Source organism: Lipotes vexillifer, unplaced genomic scaffold (assembly GCF_000442215.2).
Source record: "Lipotes vexillifer unplaced genomic scaffold, Lipotes_vexillifer_v1.1 scaffold82, whole genome shotgun sequence".
Lineage (NCBI taxonomy): Eukaryota > Metazoa > Chordata > Mammalia > Artiodactyla > Lipotidae > Lipotes > Lipotes vexillifer.
Window position 1 is genome coordinate 1,691,746 of NW_006783121.1, and position 17,378 is coordinate 1,709,123.

General features: G+C 37.7%; 1 protein-coding gene and 1 non-coding gene across 2 annotated transcripts in view; one reads left to right on the top strand and one right to left on the bottom strand.

Annotated features, from left to right (window-relative positions):
* Window positions 1-17,378, bottom strand: part of DIAPH2 (diaphanous related formin 2) — an 886,998-nt gene that overhangs the window by 192,402 nt on the left and 677,218 nt on the right. Inside the window, exon 25 of the mRNA XM_007455866.1 lies at window positions 6,751-6,886. Within this exon, the coding sequence (XP_007455928.1) occupies window positions 6,751-6,886 (136 nt within the window). The remainder of the gene's footprint in view (window positions 1-6,750; window positions 6,887-17,378) is intronic.
* On the top strand, window positions 8,795-8,866 carry TRNAE-CUC (transfer RNA glutamic acid (anticodon CUC)). Its single transcript has one exon. It is a non-coding gene; the product is annotated as a tRNA-Glu (tRNA).

Here is a 17,378-nt window from a genome sequence, read left to right on the forward strand (position 1 = left end):
CTCATGTCATTTTACCAGATCTCATTGATCTCCCCTTTTAGATAGGTCGAAATGATCTTTATTATTTATCGGTACACTGTTTGCTGGTTCACCTTTATTACATCTGAAGAGTAGCAGAATATGTCACCCAAAGATATGCCACTTTGGCATAAGGATTATTTCAAGCTGAAGGTAAGCGAGAAGAAGCAGATAGCAGAAAAGCTCTCGGTCCTCTAGCTATTCCCTTAAAAGCAGGATATAAATTTGTAAAGGTGTCCCTCTATTACTCTTTACCAGGAATAACAGAAGTTATTCGCCAGAGACTACTCTAGGTAGACTCTTATCCGTCCAGAAATGGCACCAGAGGAACCTACACAACAATTTACTAACTAGCCCTTATCTTCCATTAGTTCCCCCATATATTTATTTTCCCACAATTTGCCACACTAGAAACTCAAAGTCCTCTTCCTTTGTCTCATCTAAAAACTTCTCAAAATGTATTATTCTTTTGCTAAGATGCTATATAAGCCCACGTTCTAACCACCCCTCTGAGGTACTCATCACCGAATGCTGCATGTATTAATAAATCTGTTCATTTTTCTCCTGCTAACCTGTCTTTTGCCAGGGCCCCAGCCAATGAACAGTTTCTCCTCCCCTACACATCTCTATGACAAAATTGTAAACTAGAAAGGATGGGGACTATGTCTTGAACTGTCTTGAACTTTTTTCTGGTTCTCCAATGAGCACAAAATGACTCTTCCATCATCAGCAGCGGCAAGAATATTCTAGGCCCTTTGTTATATACTGTACTTAATTATCTCATTTAATCCTCACTAAAATGATAGGAGGTAAATGTCATTATCCTCCATTACAGATGAGGTAACTGAGGCATGAAGAGATGAAGGAACAGAACAAGGTCCTAAAGCGAGTAGGTGGCAGAGCTAGGACTGATCTCCACTTTTTTAATGTACAGACTTTAATAACTTTTTAGGCATGCCACTTAATGTTTGCAAATGATGGTCCCTTTAATATATAACCATGTCTTGGGCTTCCCTGGTGGCGCAGTGGATGAGAGTCCGCCTGCCGATGCAGGGGACACGGGTTCGTGCCCCGGCCTGGGAAGATCCCACATGCCGCGGAGCGGCTGGGCCCGTGAGCCATGGCCGCTGGGCCTGCGCGTCCGGAGCCCGTGCTCCGCAACGGGAGAGGCCACAACAGTGAGAGGCCCGCGTATCACAAAAAAAAAAAAAAAAAAAAAAAAAAAAAAAATATATATATATATATAACCATGTCTTTTTTCTCTTTTACAATGAAAAAAATACTACTTCTTATCATGGCCTTTGACTTTGGATCTCTAATTCTTTCAAAATGGAGCCATGAAACATGGCATTTTTTAATGGATTTAACTGAAAAGGTATAACTCTCTGGCTGCTTGGTTTCCATGATATCTTTACTTAATTCTGAGCTCAGCTGATCACATCTAGATTATAGAAATAATCTTTTGTGGTTGCTTTATCCTATTATTCTTCTGAATAATTAGATTCCAGAATATTTCCTCATGATGAATGCATATAATTTTGCATGCCAGATAAATATATATTGCTGTTGTTACTTATTAGCTATATGGGATCACAGGAGATTTTTTAAAAGGGAGGGGTTGGCAATTTTGCTAAGTTGATATGAAATAGAAACTTTACAGAAAGGGTATTTGTGTTTTCAAAGTTGTTTGTAATTTTCAAGTGGCTTTCTTTACCCAAGAGAGTCTTTACTTGACTACCTTTGTTATAGGTCAGATCCCCGGGTTCCAGTGGTATGTATCTCTAGTCACATGTGCATGAACTATCTCTACAGTTTAAATTATATGTACCTCACAATGGCAATCAAATGTTCTATATCAGTTCTCTTTCAGTGGAAAGTGGATAACACCATTCTAGTTGGACACATTTCAAAGTTCTCTATGGCACCTCATTCTCATTTCTAACATGGATTCACCTTTTACGTAACTCCATCATGCCTCCTCCCAGGCTCTCAGAATATCTGCAACTGACTTCCACCTAGTTAACAACAGCATCTTTTATAAGATACTAAGAAACTCACCAACACTGAGCTCCATCTTGACACCCAATTACCCAACTCTGTTCTTATTCTTTCTTTTCTGCATCTTTTCATCTTCTTAAGACTATACAATTTCAATGGAAGGATCTCTTTTTAAAACATATTTATAAGTACTAACAAACATATACTCTTAAGTGTAAAATAATATTACAATAAAAAACAATAATAATAATAAGTACTTGCCACATATGGGCCACAAATCAAGAACCTAATGGTGAAGTTTATTATTTAATTGATCTGTAAATAGAGATATGGTTAAGAGTATACAAAAGATTAATCCTATTTTAAAGTGTGTCTTTCGCATTCAGATCACTCAGCTAAGCATTTGCATAAAAGACTTATTTGGATCTATATACTATGCCTTTGATGATGTTTGAAGAGGTCATCAATCAAATCTTGGCAAATGAAAATATATACATATTATAGACACAATCAAAATAGGTTCTTTCTTTTTTTCTTTCTATTGTAGGTATGTTTTTAAGGAAATAGTGAAAGCTTGATACACACTTGGGGTGGAGGTCGGGGAGGGGGGCAGTGTGATGTGGGAACAAGATTATGTTCTCGGCACAAAACTGGACAGACTCTGCCTTGACTCCTTCCTCTTTTCACTATTCACCCTGGAGAGTCTCAAAAGTGTAATCTGGGAACTTGTGGAGACCTCTGAGATCATTTCAGATCTGCAAGGTTGGAACTATCTTCATAAGAATACTGACACATTTTTGCCTTTTTCTCTCATTCTTTCATGAGTGTATAGTGCTTTCTAGAAGCTACATGATGAATGATATCGCATTAGACCGAATGTAGAATCAGGTATGAGAATCAAGCTGTCTTCCATTAAGCCAGATTTTGAAGAGATTTACACTATTTTTTTTCTCTTCTTACTAAGTTTTTTGAAGGGGAGATTTTGGAAGATAAAGCTACATTTCATAAAAAAATGTTATTTAACACATAATAGTTTATTTTAATAGAATTAATAAATAATTACTTTTAAAATTATTTCTTAAATAATTTTATTTACTATGTCTCCACTTAAATTCTAATATAATAAATGTCAATACGTATAACCCAAATAAGCAAAAGATATTGGAGGTCGTCAATAATTTTTAAGAGTGTAAATGGGTTCTCAGACCAAATACTTTCAGAACTTCTGACTTATACTTTACCCTGTGATCTCATTCAAACTCATATGTTATAAGATAAATTGTGTAATTAATTAAGGTGAATTTAAACTAGGCTAGGTTGGACCCCTAATCCAACATGACTAGTGTCCTAATAAAAAGAACACCATGTGAAGAGACAGACGTGCACACAGGGAGAATGCCATGTGACCATCGAAGTTATGCTGCCACAAGCCAAGGAACCAACAGAAGCTAGGAGAGAGGCCTGGAATGGGTCCTTCCCTAGTGTCTTCAGAAAGAGCAGGACACTGCCTACACCTTGATTTCAGGCGTCTGTCCTCCAGAACTGTGAGACAATAAATTCCTGTTGTCCTAAGCCATCCAGTTTGTGGTACTTTGTTACAGAAGCCCTAGCAAACTTAATATACCCTAACTTTAATCATCAAAAATCAATGATCCCCAAGTCTGTCTGTCTAGTCTAAACCTCTTTCCTGAGTTTCATACACACACACACACACACAATGGCTTCTTAGACATTTCCCATCTTTACAAGGTTTCTGAAAATGAAACAGTTTCAAAATGTCACTAATCATTGTAACCCTCCTGATAAAGTCTGCTCTACTCTTGAACTGTTTTTTCTTTATGAAGAGTACCAGCTTCTTTAATGCTTCCTTCCCTTAATTCCCACATCTAAAATCATCAGGGTCAGTCAGTTCTACCTTTTAACAACCCTCTGGTGATGGTTAATTTTATGTGTCAGCTTGGCTGGGCCATGGTGTCCAGATATTTGTTTAAACATTACTCCGGATGTTTTTCTGAGGGTGTTTCTGGATGAGATAAACATTTAAATCAGTGGATTTTGAGTAAAGCAGATTGCCCTCTGTAATGTAGGTGGGCCTCATCTAATCAGCTGAAGGCCTGAATAGATCAAAAAACTGATCTCCCCTGAACAAGAGGGAATTCTACCAGCAGACTGCCCTTGGACTTGAACTGCAACACTGGTTCTTCCCTGGGTCTCCAGGCTGCCATCCTACCCTGCAGATTTTGGACTTGCCAGCTTCCATAATCACGCAAGCCAATTCCTTAAGACAGACCTGTCTCTGCATATCCACAACCTAGAGAATCTAATGCACCTCTTACTGGTGATTTCTGTAACCTCACTACCACTGCATTAGTTCAGGCCACCATCATCTCTTGTCAGGACAACGATAACCTCTTAACCTCTGTTGTCTCAGGCTGTTCCCTTTCCAGTCCATTCTCTAATGCTTCTGTCAAAATGATCTTTCTAAGAAAAAAGCATATCACTTTCCCATTTAGAAACATTCATAGGTTTCCCACAGCTCTCAGGGTAAGACCCTTAGCATAGCCAAGTGAATGCACAGTCTGTCCTGTACCTCTTCCAGCCTCTTCTCTCAGTACTCCTTCATGCACGTAAGGGAACTAACATTCAGCACAGCTCTACTGACTCCATCACCCATTAAGCGAGAACTTCCTACAAATACTGTGCTCTAGTACTTTTCCTAATTGAGTGAGACATGTCCCACCCAATCCAAGGAGACAGAAAATAATCAAGTTCGGGGAAAGACCTCGCCTCTAACATGGATTTTATGGCGTGGGCATGAATCAGCAAAGAAACACTGGAGTGAAAAACACCTCAATCTCCACACCTTCAGTATTACAGGTGGGTACCTTGAAGTGTGTGTGTATGTGAGTGTATGTGTGAGTGTGTGTGTTTGTATTTGCAAGACCCAAATGTTGCACTGAGATTCTGCCTCACTTATAAAATTGGGGATGTCAGCACATCTGTGTAGTGGCTTACAAGTACTGTCGTGCTCCATTTTCCCCCGAGTAAATCATAGCCATTTATTAAAAAAAAAAAAAAAAATATTTTATCATTTTGAAAAATACCTACCACTATTTAGAGTTTCTCATAGTATCCAGAGTCAGTAAACTGGGCCTTTTAACAGATATATATATTCTTTTTCATATTCTTTTCCATTATGGTTTTTAATAGGCTACTGAATATAGCTCCCTGTGCTATACAGTAGGACCTTGTTGTATCCCTTCTATATACTTTTCTCATCTTTTAAAATTATATTTATTTCCTGGGTAAAAAGATAAACTGTAGTCAATTCCTGAAAAATTTTATGTATTTTAGAGATATGAAGAAGAATGGTATAGATATTATTTCAGAAGATTCCCCATCAAGAGACATTACTACAGAGTAACTGACTATGATTAAAAATATGTAATAATAATTAATAATTAATTTTGGCCACAGACTGCCTAGGCTCAGAACTTGGTTCTACCTCTTACTATCTTTGTTAACTTGGGCAACTCACTTAACTTCTCTGTGTCTGTTTCCTCATCTAAAAATGAGATAGTGGCACCCTCCTACTAGGGTTTTATGAGGATTAAATATGTTCAAATGCATAAAATTCCTAGAAGAGTTCTTGGTACATAGTAAGTACTATATGTGAGCTGTTGCTGTTGTTGTTATTGTTATTATTATTTGACAATGGCATTTATAAGTGCAAAGATTCTATCGCCAGACTACTTAGATTCTAATCTTGCTGCTAATACTTCCACTTGTGTGACCTTGGCAAGTTCCTTAATTTCTATGAGCTTCAGTTTCCTCATCTGTAAAATGAGATAATAATAGTACCTACCTCACAGAGATGTTATGAAGATTAACTTACTTAAAATATGGCACACAGTCAACATTATACAGTGCTTGCAATTTTTAATATCATTATATTTAGAAATAGGTGGTCCATATTAATCATATTATCTTGCATCTTGTTCAGATTTTGTTTTGTTTTTCAATTCTCTAACCCTCAGTGGCAAAGGCTATGCTTTTGCATTCCTAAGTTGCAGCTACCTGGTGCTGATCACTTTCTTTCCTTACCCTCTCTTCTTTAAAAAGAAAACCAAACCAAACCAAAAAAAATCCACCTTTAATATACAGTCATTCTTGCTAACCAAGAAAACAACTTACTTTATACTAGGTGGTTATATCAGTATTTTGTTTGTAGGCTCACAGCTGGACAAGGTGCTTCTCCCTATTTTTTTTTGCAACTTATAACAGTGCTGTCAATATCCATTATGACTTGAAATGTTCAAGCCCCCAAGAGAGGGTGTTAATTATTACTGTACTGTCAACAGACATGTGTCAACAAAATAAAATTAGAGCCATAAGGCTCATCTCCTCAGACCAGTGTTTCTCTTTTCATCTCACTCTCTTCTTCTCTTACCACTGCCTCATCCAGAACATAATATGATTTGGTAAAATAAATGAAGAAAAAAAGAGTGTTGCAACAACATATTACCTTGCATTGGTTATCTAAAAGCCTGTGTTCAGTGCAGGATGAAAAGAAATACAGATAATAACATGAAAGACATTTGATACAAGTAACTAATAATATTGTGAATTTCCTACCAAAACTATTATTCACTTTATAACTCAAAATTATCAATAATTAAGTGCAATTATTTTGCACTTCATACCTCTTTCTTAAAAAACGGAAGCACTTCATACCTTTGTTTATATCAATGAGTTGTTTCTTTTTCTTCTGGCGTTCTAACTTTTCTTGTTCAGCTTTCTCTTTTGCAAGCTTTGCCCTCCTAGTCTTCTCTTCCATTTCTTTTCTCTTGTTGTTTTCTTTCACTGCTTCCTGTACAAATAAACAAAGTTAAACAAAAATTCTTCCATTACGTATATATTGGAGGAGTTGTGCAACATTAAAATTCTATACACACAAGTGTGGGTGCTCAGAGATGGAAAAGTATTACAGCAGCTTTGAGGTACATTCATATACTTTTTTTTTTTTTTTTTTTTTTTTTTTTTTTGGTTCCCGGGGAGCACAGGCTCCGGACGCGCAGGCCCAGCGACCACGGCTCATGGGCCCAGCCGCTCCGCGGCACGCGGGATCCTCCCGGACCGGGGCACGAACCCGCATCCCCTGCATCAGCAGGCGGACTCCAAACCACTGTGCCACCAGGGAAGCCCCCATATACTTTTGAGAGAAAGAAATAATCGTAAGATAATTCTTCTTGAAAAAAAAATTATATGTAACTCAGGCTTTAACTGCTATTACCTGGGGCGCTAGAAAATTCGAAACATGAATGGTCACAGATTTTTTTAACAATAAATATATTGTCTCTGTGGTTGAAATATGAAATAGTTTTGATACATAAGAAAAAGTTTAATAGGGAAATATGGCTTAGCAGGTATTGTACCACTCTATTTTACATTTTCCCCTTATCTGAAAAATGGTTTTTTCAAACTATGTGATAAGATTTTTGTAAGAAAAAGGAGATACATTTATAAAATACTTAGAACACCTTGTCTACGACAATGATAGTGGTGGGTGGGTGTGGCGGAGGTGGTCACCATTCCATCTATATTATTACAGGAAAGAAACACCTGCACATTTAATAGCTTTTTACATGCCAAGATCTTTAAAGAGTGCTGAAGCATATTTCAAGCTATTGTCTATTTTATTTTGGATAGATTATCTGTGGAACTCAAGGTAATCAGTACATTCCAGTAGACCGTATGGGAGAACGCTGGAGTAAATTGTTCTGCTGGACTAATAGTATTTTAGAGAATAGTCATTTTAGAGAAATCACTAATGCAGAGACACACCGACTGCAAGTTCCTTCCATCAAGTTGTTCTGGGTTTTTTTCCTCTTATGATTCATCAGACATACTTCACAGCATGTACCAACTATCTCACAAAAGCTATTTTGTTCCAGAAATCCTAAAGAAAAGGATTCAATAACAAGAATACATCTACAAGCCTTGGCCTGGAGGTATCTATATTGAAATATTTTTTTCTTCGTATTAAAAGGTAATAATAGTTTTCAAAAGCCTTGAAAACACTTTCAAAAAAATTCTCTTGGCTTGCAAGAATTATTGGCACCTCCCCCTTCTCCTGCCCCTGTAACACTAGTACATCTAACATTAGGCTAAGAGCACAAAATACTCTGGCTCCTGCAGACAAACTCAAAGACTACCACTTAAAATAAATTTGAATAATAGAGTCATAATTTTAGAACAGGGTTTCTCAGCTTCAGCACTACTGTCATTTGGGGCAAGACAATTCTTCGTTGTGGGAGCACCCTGTGTCTTGTTAGATATTTAGCAGCACTCCTGACCTCTACTGACTAGATGCCAGTAGCAACCCTCCCCGGTTCTGGCAGCCAAAATTGTCTCCAGAGATTGCCAAATGTTACCCAGGTTGAGAACTGCTAACATAGGGGGTTTCATAGAGATTAATTTATTCACCCCAAATTGCAAATCGTCTGCTCTGCTGAATCCAGCTTCTTTTTGCAGATGTGGAAACTGGGTTCTGAATGAGTTTAAATACTTGCCTAAGGTCACACATTTATGTAATTGCAAAGTTGGGAAAATAACTCATGTCTCTCTTCTCAGGGTTTAGTGTTTGTTTTATTCTTCATGGAAGAAAGACAATGTGGATGACACCAAAAGCACAAACAACCAAAGGGAAAAAAATAGATAAATAAGACTTCATCAAAACCAAAAACTTTTATCCATCAAAGGACACTGCCAAGGGAATTCCCTGGGGGTCCAGTGGTTAGGATGCGGCACTCTCACTGCCAGAGCCCAGGTTCGATCCCTGGTTGGGGAACTAAGGTCCGGCAAGCTGTGCAGGGTGGCCAAAAGGGAGGAAAAAATAAAAACAAAAAAGAACACCGTCAAGAGAGTGAAGAGATAACCCACAGAATGGGAGAAAATATCTGCAAATCATATATCTGATAAGAATATATAAAAACTCTTACTACTCAACAATAAAATGACAAATAACCCAACTAAAAATGGGCAAAGGATTTAAATAGATATTTCTGCAAAGAAGATAAAGAGCCAATAAGTATTTGAAAAGATGTTCAACATCATTAATCACTAGGGAACTGCAAATCAAAACCACAGTGAGGTACCACTTCATGAACACTAGGATGGCTATAATAAAAAACAACAAAACAGATAATAATAAATGAAGAATTGGAGAAATTGGAATGCTTTGTATTGCTGGTGTGAATGTAAAATAATGAGTCATCCTGGAAAGCTGTCTGAGTTCCTCAAAATGCTAAACATAGAGTTATAATATGACGCAACAATTCCGCTCCTGGGTATATATTCGAGACAAAAGAAAACACGTGTTCACACAAAAACTTGTACAAGAATGTTCATTAGCAGCATCATTTCTAATAGCCGGTAAGTGGAAACCACCCAAATGTCCACCAACTGATAAATGGATAAACAAAATGTGGTACATATACATCCATATGATGGAATATTATTCAAGCATAAAAAGAATAAAGTACTGATACATGCCACAACGTGGATGAACCTTAAAATATTACGCTCAGTGAAAGAAGACACAAGAGGCCACATATGTTTGATTCCATTTATATATAATGTCCAGAATAGGTAAATCCATGGAGACAAAGTAGATTAGTGGTTGCCAGGGGAAGGAGGAGGGGGGAATGCAGAGTGACTGCTAATGAGAATGGGGTTTCTTTCTGGGCATGATGAAAATGTTCTGGAATTATGTAGTAGTGATGGTTGCAGAACCTTGTGAACATACTAAAAACCACTGAATTGTATACTGCACAACGGTGAATTTTATGATATGTAAATTATATCTCAATAAAAATTAATACAATTTAAAAAAGTAGATGTTTGAAAAAGGCAGGATTGAAATAAAATTGTAACAGAATAAAAAGACAATGTGCAAAGGCAACATACATTCAGGCTCTGATACTAACAAGTTGCATGATCTTTGGTAACATGAGAGAAGGTGAGTAGCAGAGGAGAGAAGGGAGGTTAATGCTTGTGTACATTTTATTATCAGTCAAATCTCTGATCTGGTAAACAATCAACCAACATCTGGGTGTGAGGCAGGAGGTAGATGGACCACCCCCTGCAACCCAGGGAAAGCAATTGGAGATTCGTTCTCTGTGGACCGATACTCCAAGATGAGAATAGCAGGACAATTGAGAGAGGAGGCTGGGCCCTGCCCAGCTAGAAGACAGGAGACCACATTTTTCTCATTCTCGAAGTCAAGGAAACCTTCCCAACTAGAAAGCTCCTTGACGGTCAAAAAGGGAGGGGGCGCCACCCCACAGTAAGTGGTGCCAACTACCCACAGGCCTCTTCGGTAGAATCCATCTTGGCTGAGAGACGCGTGCGCACACAGGGGAGGATCCTGAGCCAAATAGGGACTCTGAACCAGGCAAATCAAAAGAACTGGCCAAAGGAAACCCGACCTCAATCTCTGGCCGGGAACCGAAAGCCTGCTTCGAGCCGCTGCAGGCCGAGGCCACCTGAGATCAGGTGGACTCTCCCATTATCAATCTAATGGGCTATTTAACTGCTGAGTGCTGTCATTTATTATGAAGATGGAAAAAACTGGTAACTTGCGTTTGTATTTCTTCCTTGTTCTGATAATAACAGCTAGTGTTTCATGGAAATTTACTATGTGCCAGGTGTTTTAAGTAAATAACTTCAAAGTTTTATAGAAAACCTAGTATTTGTTCTCATTTTACAGATGCTGAAACTTAGATTGAGGTAGGTTAAGTGAGATGCCCAAGGCTACACAGCTACTTAAGTACCAGAAGCACATATGTTCACTCACATTACCATGATGCCTTCCAAGTAGAGTTGTCAGATAAAAAACAGGACACTCGGGCTTCCCTGGTGGCGCAGTGGTTGAGAGTCCGCCTGCCGATGCAGGGGACACGGGTTCGTACCCCGGTCCGGGAAGATCCCACATGCCGCGGAGCGGCTGGGCCCGTGAGCCATGGCCGCTGAGCCTGCGCGTCCGGAGCCTGTGCTCCGCAACGGGAGAGGCCACAACAGTGAGAGGCCCGCGTACCGCCAAAAAAAAAAAAAAAAAACAAAAAAACAAACAGGACACTCAGTTAAGCTTGAATTTAGATAAACCGTGAATCATTTTTTTTTTAGTGTAAGAATATCCTATTCAATACTTGGCATATACATATACTAAAAAATTTCATGCGATATGTGGGACACATTGATACTAAAAAGTATTCATTATCCATACAATACTTGGGATATATTTATGTTAAAAAAATTATGTAATATTTGGGACACATTGCTAACAAAAGATTTTTTTCATGGTTTATCTAAATTCACATTTAACTGGGCATTCAGTATTTTTATGTGATAAATTTGGCAATCCTATTGCCAAGACTGTTGATTTTTTATAGGCATCCTTTTATAGACTAAGATTATGTAATGAAGACAGTAGAATAATTATAAAAACACAAGAAAGCCCAAATCTAAACTATATTTTGAGAACAGAAATGTTGATATAGATCATTGATAGGCATTATGTGATTCATGGACCTGAATCATACCATTTCTGTAGCATTCTTCACATTTCATTCCTTTTTCTTTCTTAAAAAATAGAGTAAAACTAAAAAAATAGTTTATATAAAAATCTGAACTAATGCAATTTGGGGTAGAAGAAAATCAGTCAACAATATCACTGAATCGCTAGTAGAGAAATTTGGCATATGTGAATAGGTTAAATTTCTATATGAAAGGTAGACTTGCAACTGGCACTACTAAAACACCATGAATGTAAATCTATAAACAATGAAACAGACCAAGTAAAAGGTTTATCAGTTCACACCTTAAATGCTTTAGGAATAAATTTAACTACAAAACAATCACACAATTTGAAATGGCATGTGCAATCCCAAAGAGACTGAAACAGAAGAGGAAAATAATTTCTGTGGTTTGGCATTAATAGAAATGAATGAACGCATCTACAAAGGCATATATTTTTCAAGCAACACAGACTGTGGAGTAAGATTCAGTTCTGATATCACCAATTCTGTCTTCATGAAGAGGCCTCATGAAGGCCTAAAAAGAACATCCTATTCCTCTGGGTGGTTTCACTCTTTGACTCTGGCTTTAGGAAATTAGGGATGGGAAACACATGCCTGTTTACTTCTCTCTCCTTAAGAAATAAATTTAAAAAGAGAAAGGGAAATCTTAACTATGGTTTCATATCAACAACCTTTAGTTTTACTAGAGAGAAAGATAGGAAATTGCAAGACTTTGTTTAACTCTCCCAAAAATGTGAAAGCCGATGGGGAGAGAACCCTTTTGAGGGATGGGATGTATTCTTTTCACCCTAATTCCTATAAAACAAAACCCAAATGATTAAAAGAATAAAAGCAACAGGAGCAAATTTGAGCTCAGAATTTCTTAAAAAAAAAAAACCTTTAAATAATTGACTGTGGTTAACAACACTGTATATTTGTTAAGCCTCACTAAACATTTTAAAATGCTAACTCCTCTACTTCAACATGATTCTCAAGTAAGCGTCAATCATTATTTCTTAGGGTTGGGAATGCCAGCTGATTAGATTCTGTCAATGTACAGAACTGTGTTCTGCTAAAAGGATGCTGCTAATTGAGAAAGTTTTTTGGTAGTAACCTCATACAAGAAATGTTTACAGAAAAAAATAGCCTCAGTTTTACTGGCATATCTATTTTTCAAGAGTCAGGAAAAAGCACAGAAGGAGCAAAATGTAACAAAAATTGTCTCTAGGATTTACTGCAAAATGTATTCACTAACCTCATTTTAAGTCTCTCACTGATTGTAAGACTTTATTGCCTTACTGAAAAGTATGAATAAATTACAAATCTTATTTCCCTTGTTGTGCATAATTAACAAATGAGACCTATGGACTAAAAATGTCATATGCAAAAAAAAAAAAAAAAAAAAAAAAGCTCATGTAAATGCTAAGACCTCTCATATAATCCAATTAAGCTTTACGAAATGGATGAAACTGGTTTCGAAAATTCCAAGGGGCTCAGATGCCAGCTTCTTTCATGTCAGGTCTACACAAACCCAGCATCTTCTAACCTTGTGATATTTAAAAACAAAAACCACCTCCCACCAAAACCCTTTCCTTACTCCCATTGCCTTCAATGGCTTTTTATCCCAGTGCTGACTTCAGAAGCACTTTGTGAGCACTGTGATCTCACTGGAAGCCAAAGTATATTTGAGGGATGGAGAAGTGGAGCGATTAGGAAGAAAAATGGATCTTGGAGTCACCTTAACCTGGTTTCATATCTAAACTCCCATCACTTATCCTAAAAGCTGTGTGACCTTGAACAAGTTAGTTACTTCATTTCTCTGAGCTTTAGTTTCCACATCTGTAGAATGGAGACACTACTACTGAAATCGCTGGGTTGTTAAATAGATTAAGGGAAATAATGTTTATATAAAACACTGAAGACGATGCCTGGTACAGAGAAGTGCTCAATACATGATGGCAGTGATTATTATGTGTAAGAGAAGCATCTGAAAGTTTAAACAGTAAGCACACATTACCTCATGTGTTTTCAATAGTTTATTCTGCACAACCCCCTCCCTCTTTTTTGGAAGACATGAGGATGTGACCCAGGACTAGAAATGTAGCATCTTGACACCATCTACCCTCATAAGCATACTGAACATAATTTATAACTGTACCACATTATTGGCACCTAAGGTAATTTTAAAAATCCATACATATCGTCATCACTTGGCACTCATGGAAAAAAAAAAACTTAGAAATGTATTCTTTTCTCTTTTGAGTTTTGGATCATCCTGGGTACCTGTGTGAATACACTTGTCAAGATTGTGATTCATTTCAGTATCGGAAGCTGTGCTAGAAGAGAGTTACATTACCTTAAAGAATGTATTGGAAATGTCCTGGTGAACAAATTGGCAACATTGGTGCCAGAGGCACACTGTGATCATGCCCCTGAGTGTTTCTTCATACATCAGGGATATTAGAAGGATTCACAGATGATACTGAGTCAAATCATTTGGCAACAATATAAAGAAACCTGGTACGTATTATATTGAAAATCTTTTTATACACGAAATGTGAGTCACCGAGAGATTATTCTTTAATGAAAACTCAATGAAATAGGTGAAATTCTCTCCACACCTTTTATCTTGAACTGTCCTAGGACCTGATCCTCTGTTAGCTTTAATTCAAACAGTGGTTTTGGAGCTTTTTTTTTTCTTTTACCTTCTTTCTGTTTTATGTTAACCTCTTTAGAATTTGAAATTGTTTCTTTTAATCACCTCTTTTAAAGTAACACAGAACACTTAAAATTTAAATCAAAGAAGTGCTGACCTGGATACTGTACATTTCTATCTTTCTTAGATAGGTATGATGATTCTAAGGCTCCATTTTTTAATGCATCTTGTTGATAAGATTTCTAAAGTTTCCTGACCCAGAAATTTTATTCCCAGAGTAAAAATAATGGGAAAGAGGCCTATTTATTTTGTTCCTCTCAAATCAGGACCCATAATCCAAACACTCTGTGTAGAGCAGCACACCCTTGTGAACACAGGATGGCCTTTAGGAGCTGAGAGATCTGGTTTAAATCCTAGCTGCCTAGCGACCATCATGCTTTATCACTTTGGGTCACTTACTTAACTGTGTTAAGCCTGCTCTGCTGATCTACGAAATAACTGTACTTCACAGTGTTGGTTTGTGATTTAATGCGATATTGCATCGAAAGCAATTAAGCACAGTGCCTGGCACATAGAAGAAGTATGAAGTAAATGGGCTGGTTATTATTATTATATAATTCCACAGTTGGGCAGTACCAATTCAGGATCTGTACTCCATTTCCTCTAGCCCAGGAGCAGGCTCACATATGCTCATGTGCACTGGGGAGAAGGAAGACTCCTTTTTGATATGGAAATCTTGCAATATCGGTTAAAACTATGAAGAAATGAAACACACAATCTCTCTCAGACCCCAAACCTTTGAACAGATGACAGAAGTTGCCTTCTTGAGCCATGAGAAAAAAGATACAGACAAAATGAACGATAATTTTTGGGGGAAAATTCTGGGGTTTATATATTGTATTTGACAAATCTAAGAAACAAAAACATCATAGAACATTTTGCTATGTAGACTAATAATGAAATACACGCATCATCTCACTTAAGGTTCAACACACCTTATGAGATTGTGGCGAAAACAGAGGGATGAAGTTTCCTGGGGGAAGGCAGTGGATTTTTTTTTTCTTTCTGTTATTGTTTGCTGTTTAACATCTGGAGTTAGTTCTGTCATCTCCCTGAGAAAATGAAGCACATACTCTAATGCCATTTGATGTGGAAATAAGAAGTTTGCTTTTCTTTCTTTTGTGAGTATTTATCTCAGAATGTCATTCACTTGGTCTGCTTAAAGGAGAATTAGTCTACACTCAGTCTTCTACCCCAGGCCTCACGAAATTTTCTTAAACTTTCCCCACCTGACCCATAGGAGGCTGCTGGTCCTGCTGGAAAACCATCTATTGGAGGATTTCAAAGAAAAGAGAAGATGAACATTATAACCTTTTTGCTGGTTGGGGTTCTCATTTAATTTCAGGCATAACAGGAGGCAAAAAAGGTAGAGATGGAAAGGTGGTCCAGACCAGTGAACTAGGGTTAGAGCAGCAATGTCCTTTCCTTGTCCCAGAGATGTGCTGAGCATGACAACGAAAAGGAAAGGCAATTCTATGTATGATGCCTTTTCATCATTTTCCAAAAAAAATTTTCTTTAACAAAATTCTCCTTCCTTCCCATTTACTCTGCTTCATATAGGTAGATACCTACCACATTCTTTGCTTGAATTGTTCTGGCTGCTAGACATTTCTGCAATTTGCTGCACTTGCCTGTAACCAAGGGTAAGGGTGACTGGGAAACACAGATCCCAATATATGTTACCACTACTGATGTGTAACTTGGGCCGAGGTCCGTATTTGTTAGTACAAGTGGGTGAAAATCCTAAAGAATACAAAAGGTCATAGTAAATCTGGACTCATCTACTCTTCCAGGTCTTTGTCAGTCCCATTTGAGAATGATCATGGCAGGTTACAAATGGGAAGAGACAATGTGAGCCGAGATGAATTTTTCAGTATTTGAACAAAGAACTGAACTACCAGATGATTAGAGAAAAACCTACATAAGATGGTAGCAGTGATTTGGGCACACATTTGGGCTTTCCATTAAAAAAAAAAGGAAAGAATCCTACTCTTTAATTAACATCAAACAACTTTAGATGTTCCTTTTCTCTAGTTTCACTGTGTTTAGAGGGCATGTTGGATTGAAGGAGTCATGACAAATGCTCAGGGCAAAGAATTTTCAGCTGCAGCAACCACATTGAGAGTCAGTACCTTTGAAGACTCTATCAGCACCGTAATACTGCTAAACTTTTTTTCTTTCCCAGATATTTCCACTTATTACGGTGCAAGCGACCTATAAAATTCCTCTTATGGAAGATCTCATGAATACTTCATCAACCAGTCAACTGTGATTGTAACTGAGAAGTCTAACTTTCTCACTGGGGTAATTGAAACCTTGATTAGCTTGCTCGAGTGCTTAGGTGTCTCAGTAATAGACACCGAACATATGTACTGATACTGTAGTTAGATGGAGATTTAAGTTGTGCTCACTAACCTAAGTAACTATGGTATGAATCACAGAGATATAGGCTACATAACAAACAAAATAGATATTTTCTGCCCTCTTAGATTCCAAAGATGCTATGTTCCTTCCTTCCTCGACTACACTGCCCTCTCCCACCCTTAATTTTTACCTTCCCCTAAAGCTCTGTCCTCAGCTCATTCCCCCTCCTTCCTTCCTCCTCCTTTCTCTCAGTCTGTTTGTCAGAGAATCCATCTATTCCTACTCAGAGTTGAAGAAAAAAAGCCCTTCCAACAGCCTACAAGGCCTGACATGATCTGGTCCCCCCACCTACTTGTTCTGGGTCATTCTGTTCTATCCCCGCTGGTCAACTTCCCTCAGAGACTTTCCACTTGTGTTCTCTCTGCTCTCAGACAGGGCTACCGAGTCTCTGCTTCAATGTCTCCTAATCAGTGAGGACTTCCCTGACCACCTTACACAAAATAATCCCTAATGAACTTCCTAGCTCCATTCTTCCCTACTGTAGTCTTCCTAACATAAAAGGTCAAAACCTAGTTAAACTTCAGATACGCTTCTCGTTTTCTAAGAACTGGAAGCTGGAGTTTGTCGATTTACATAATAATAGTTTTCAGCCTGGGAATTCTCAAAACATGAAATTACCAAGAACCTCTCTATACATAATTCCC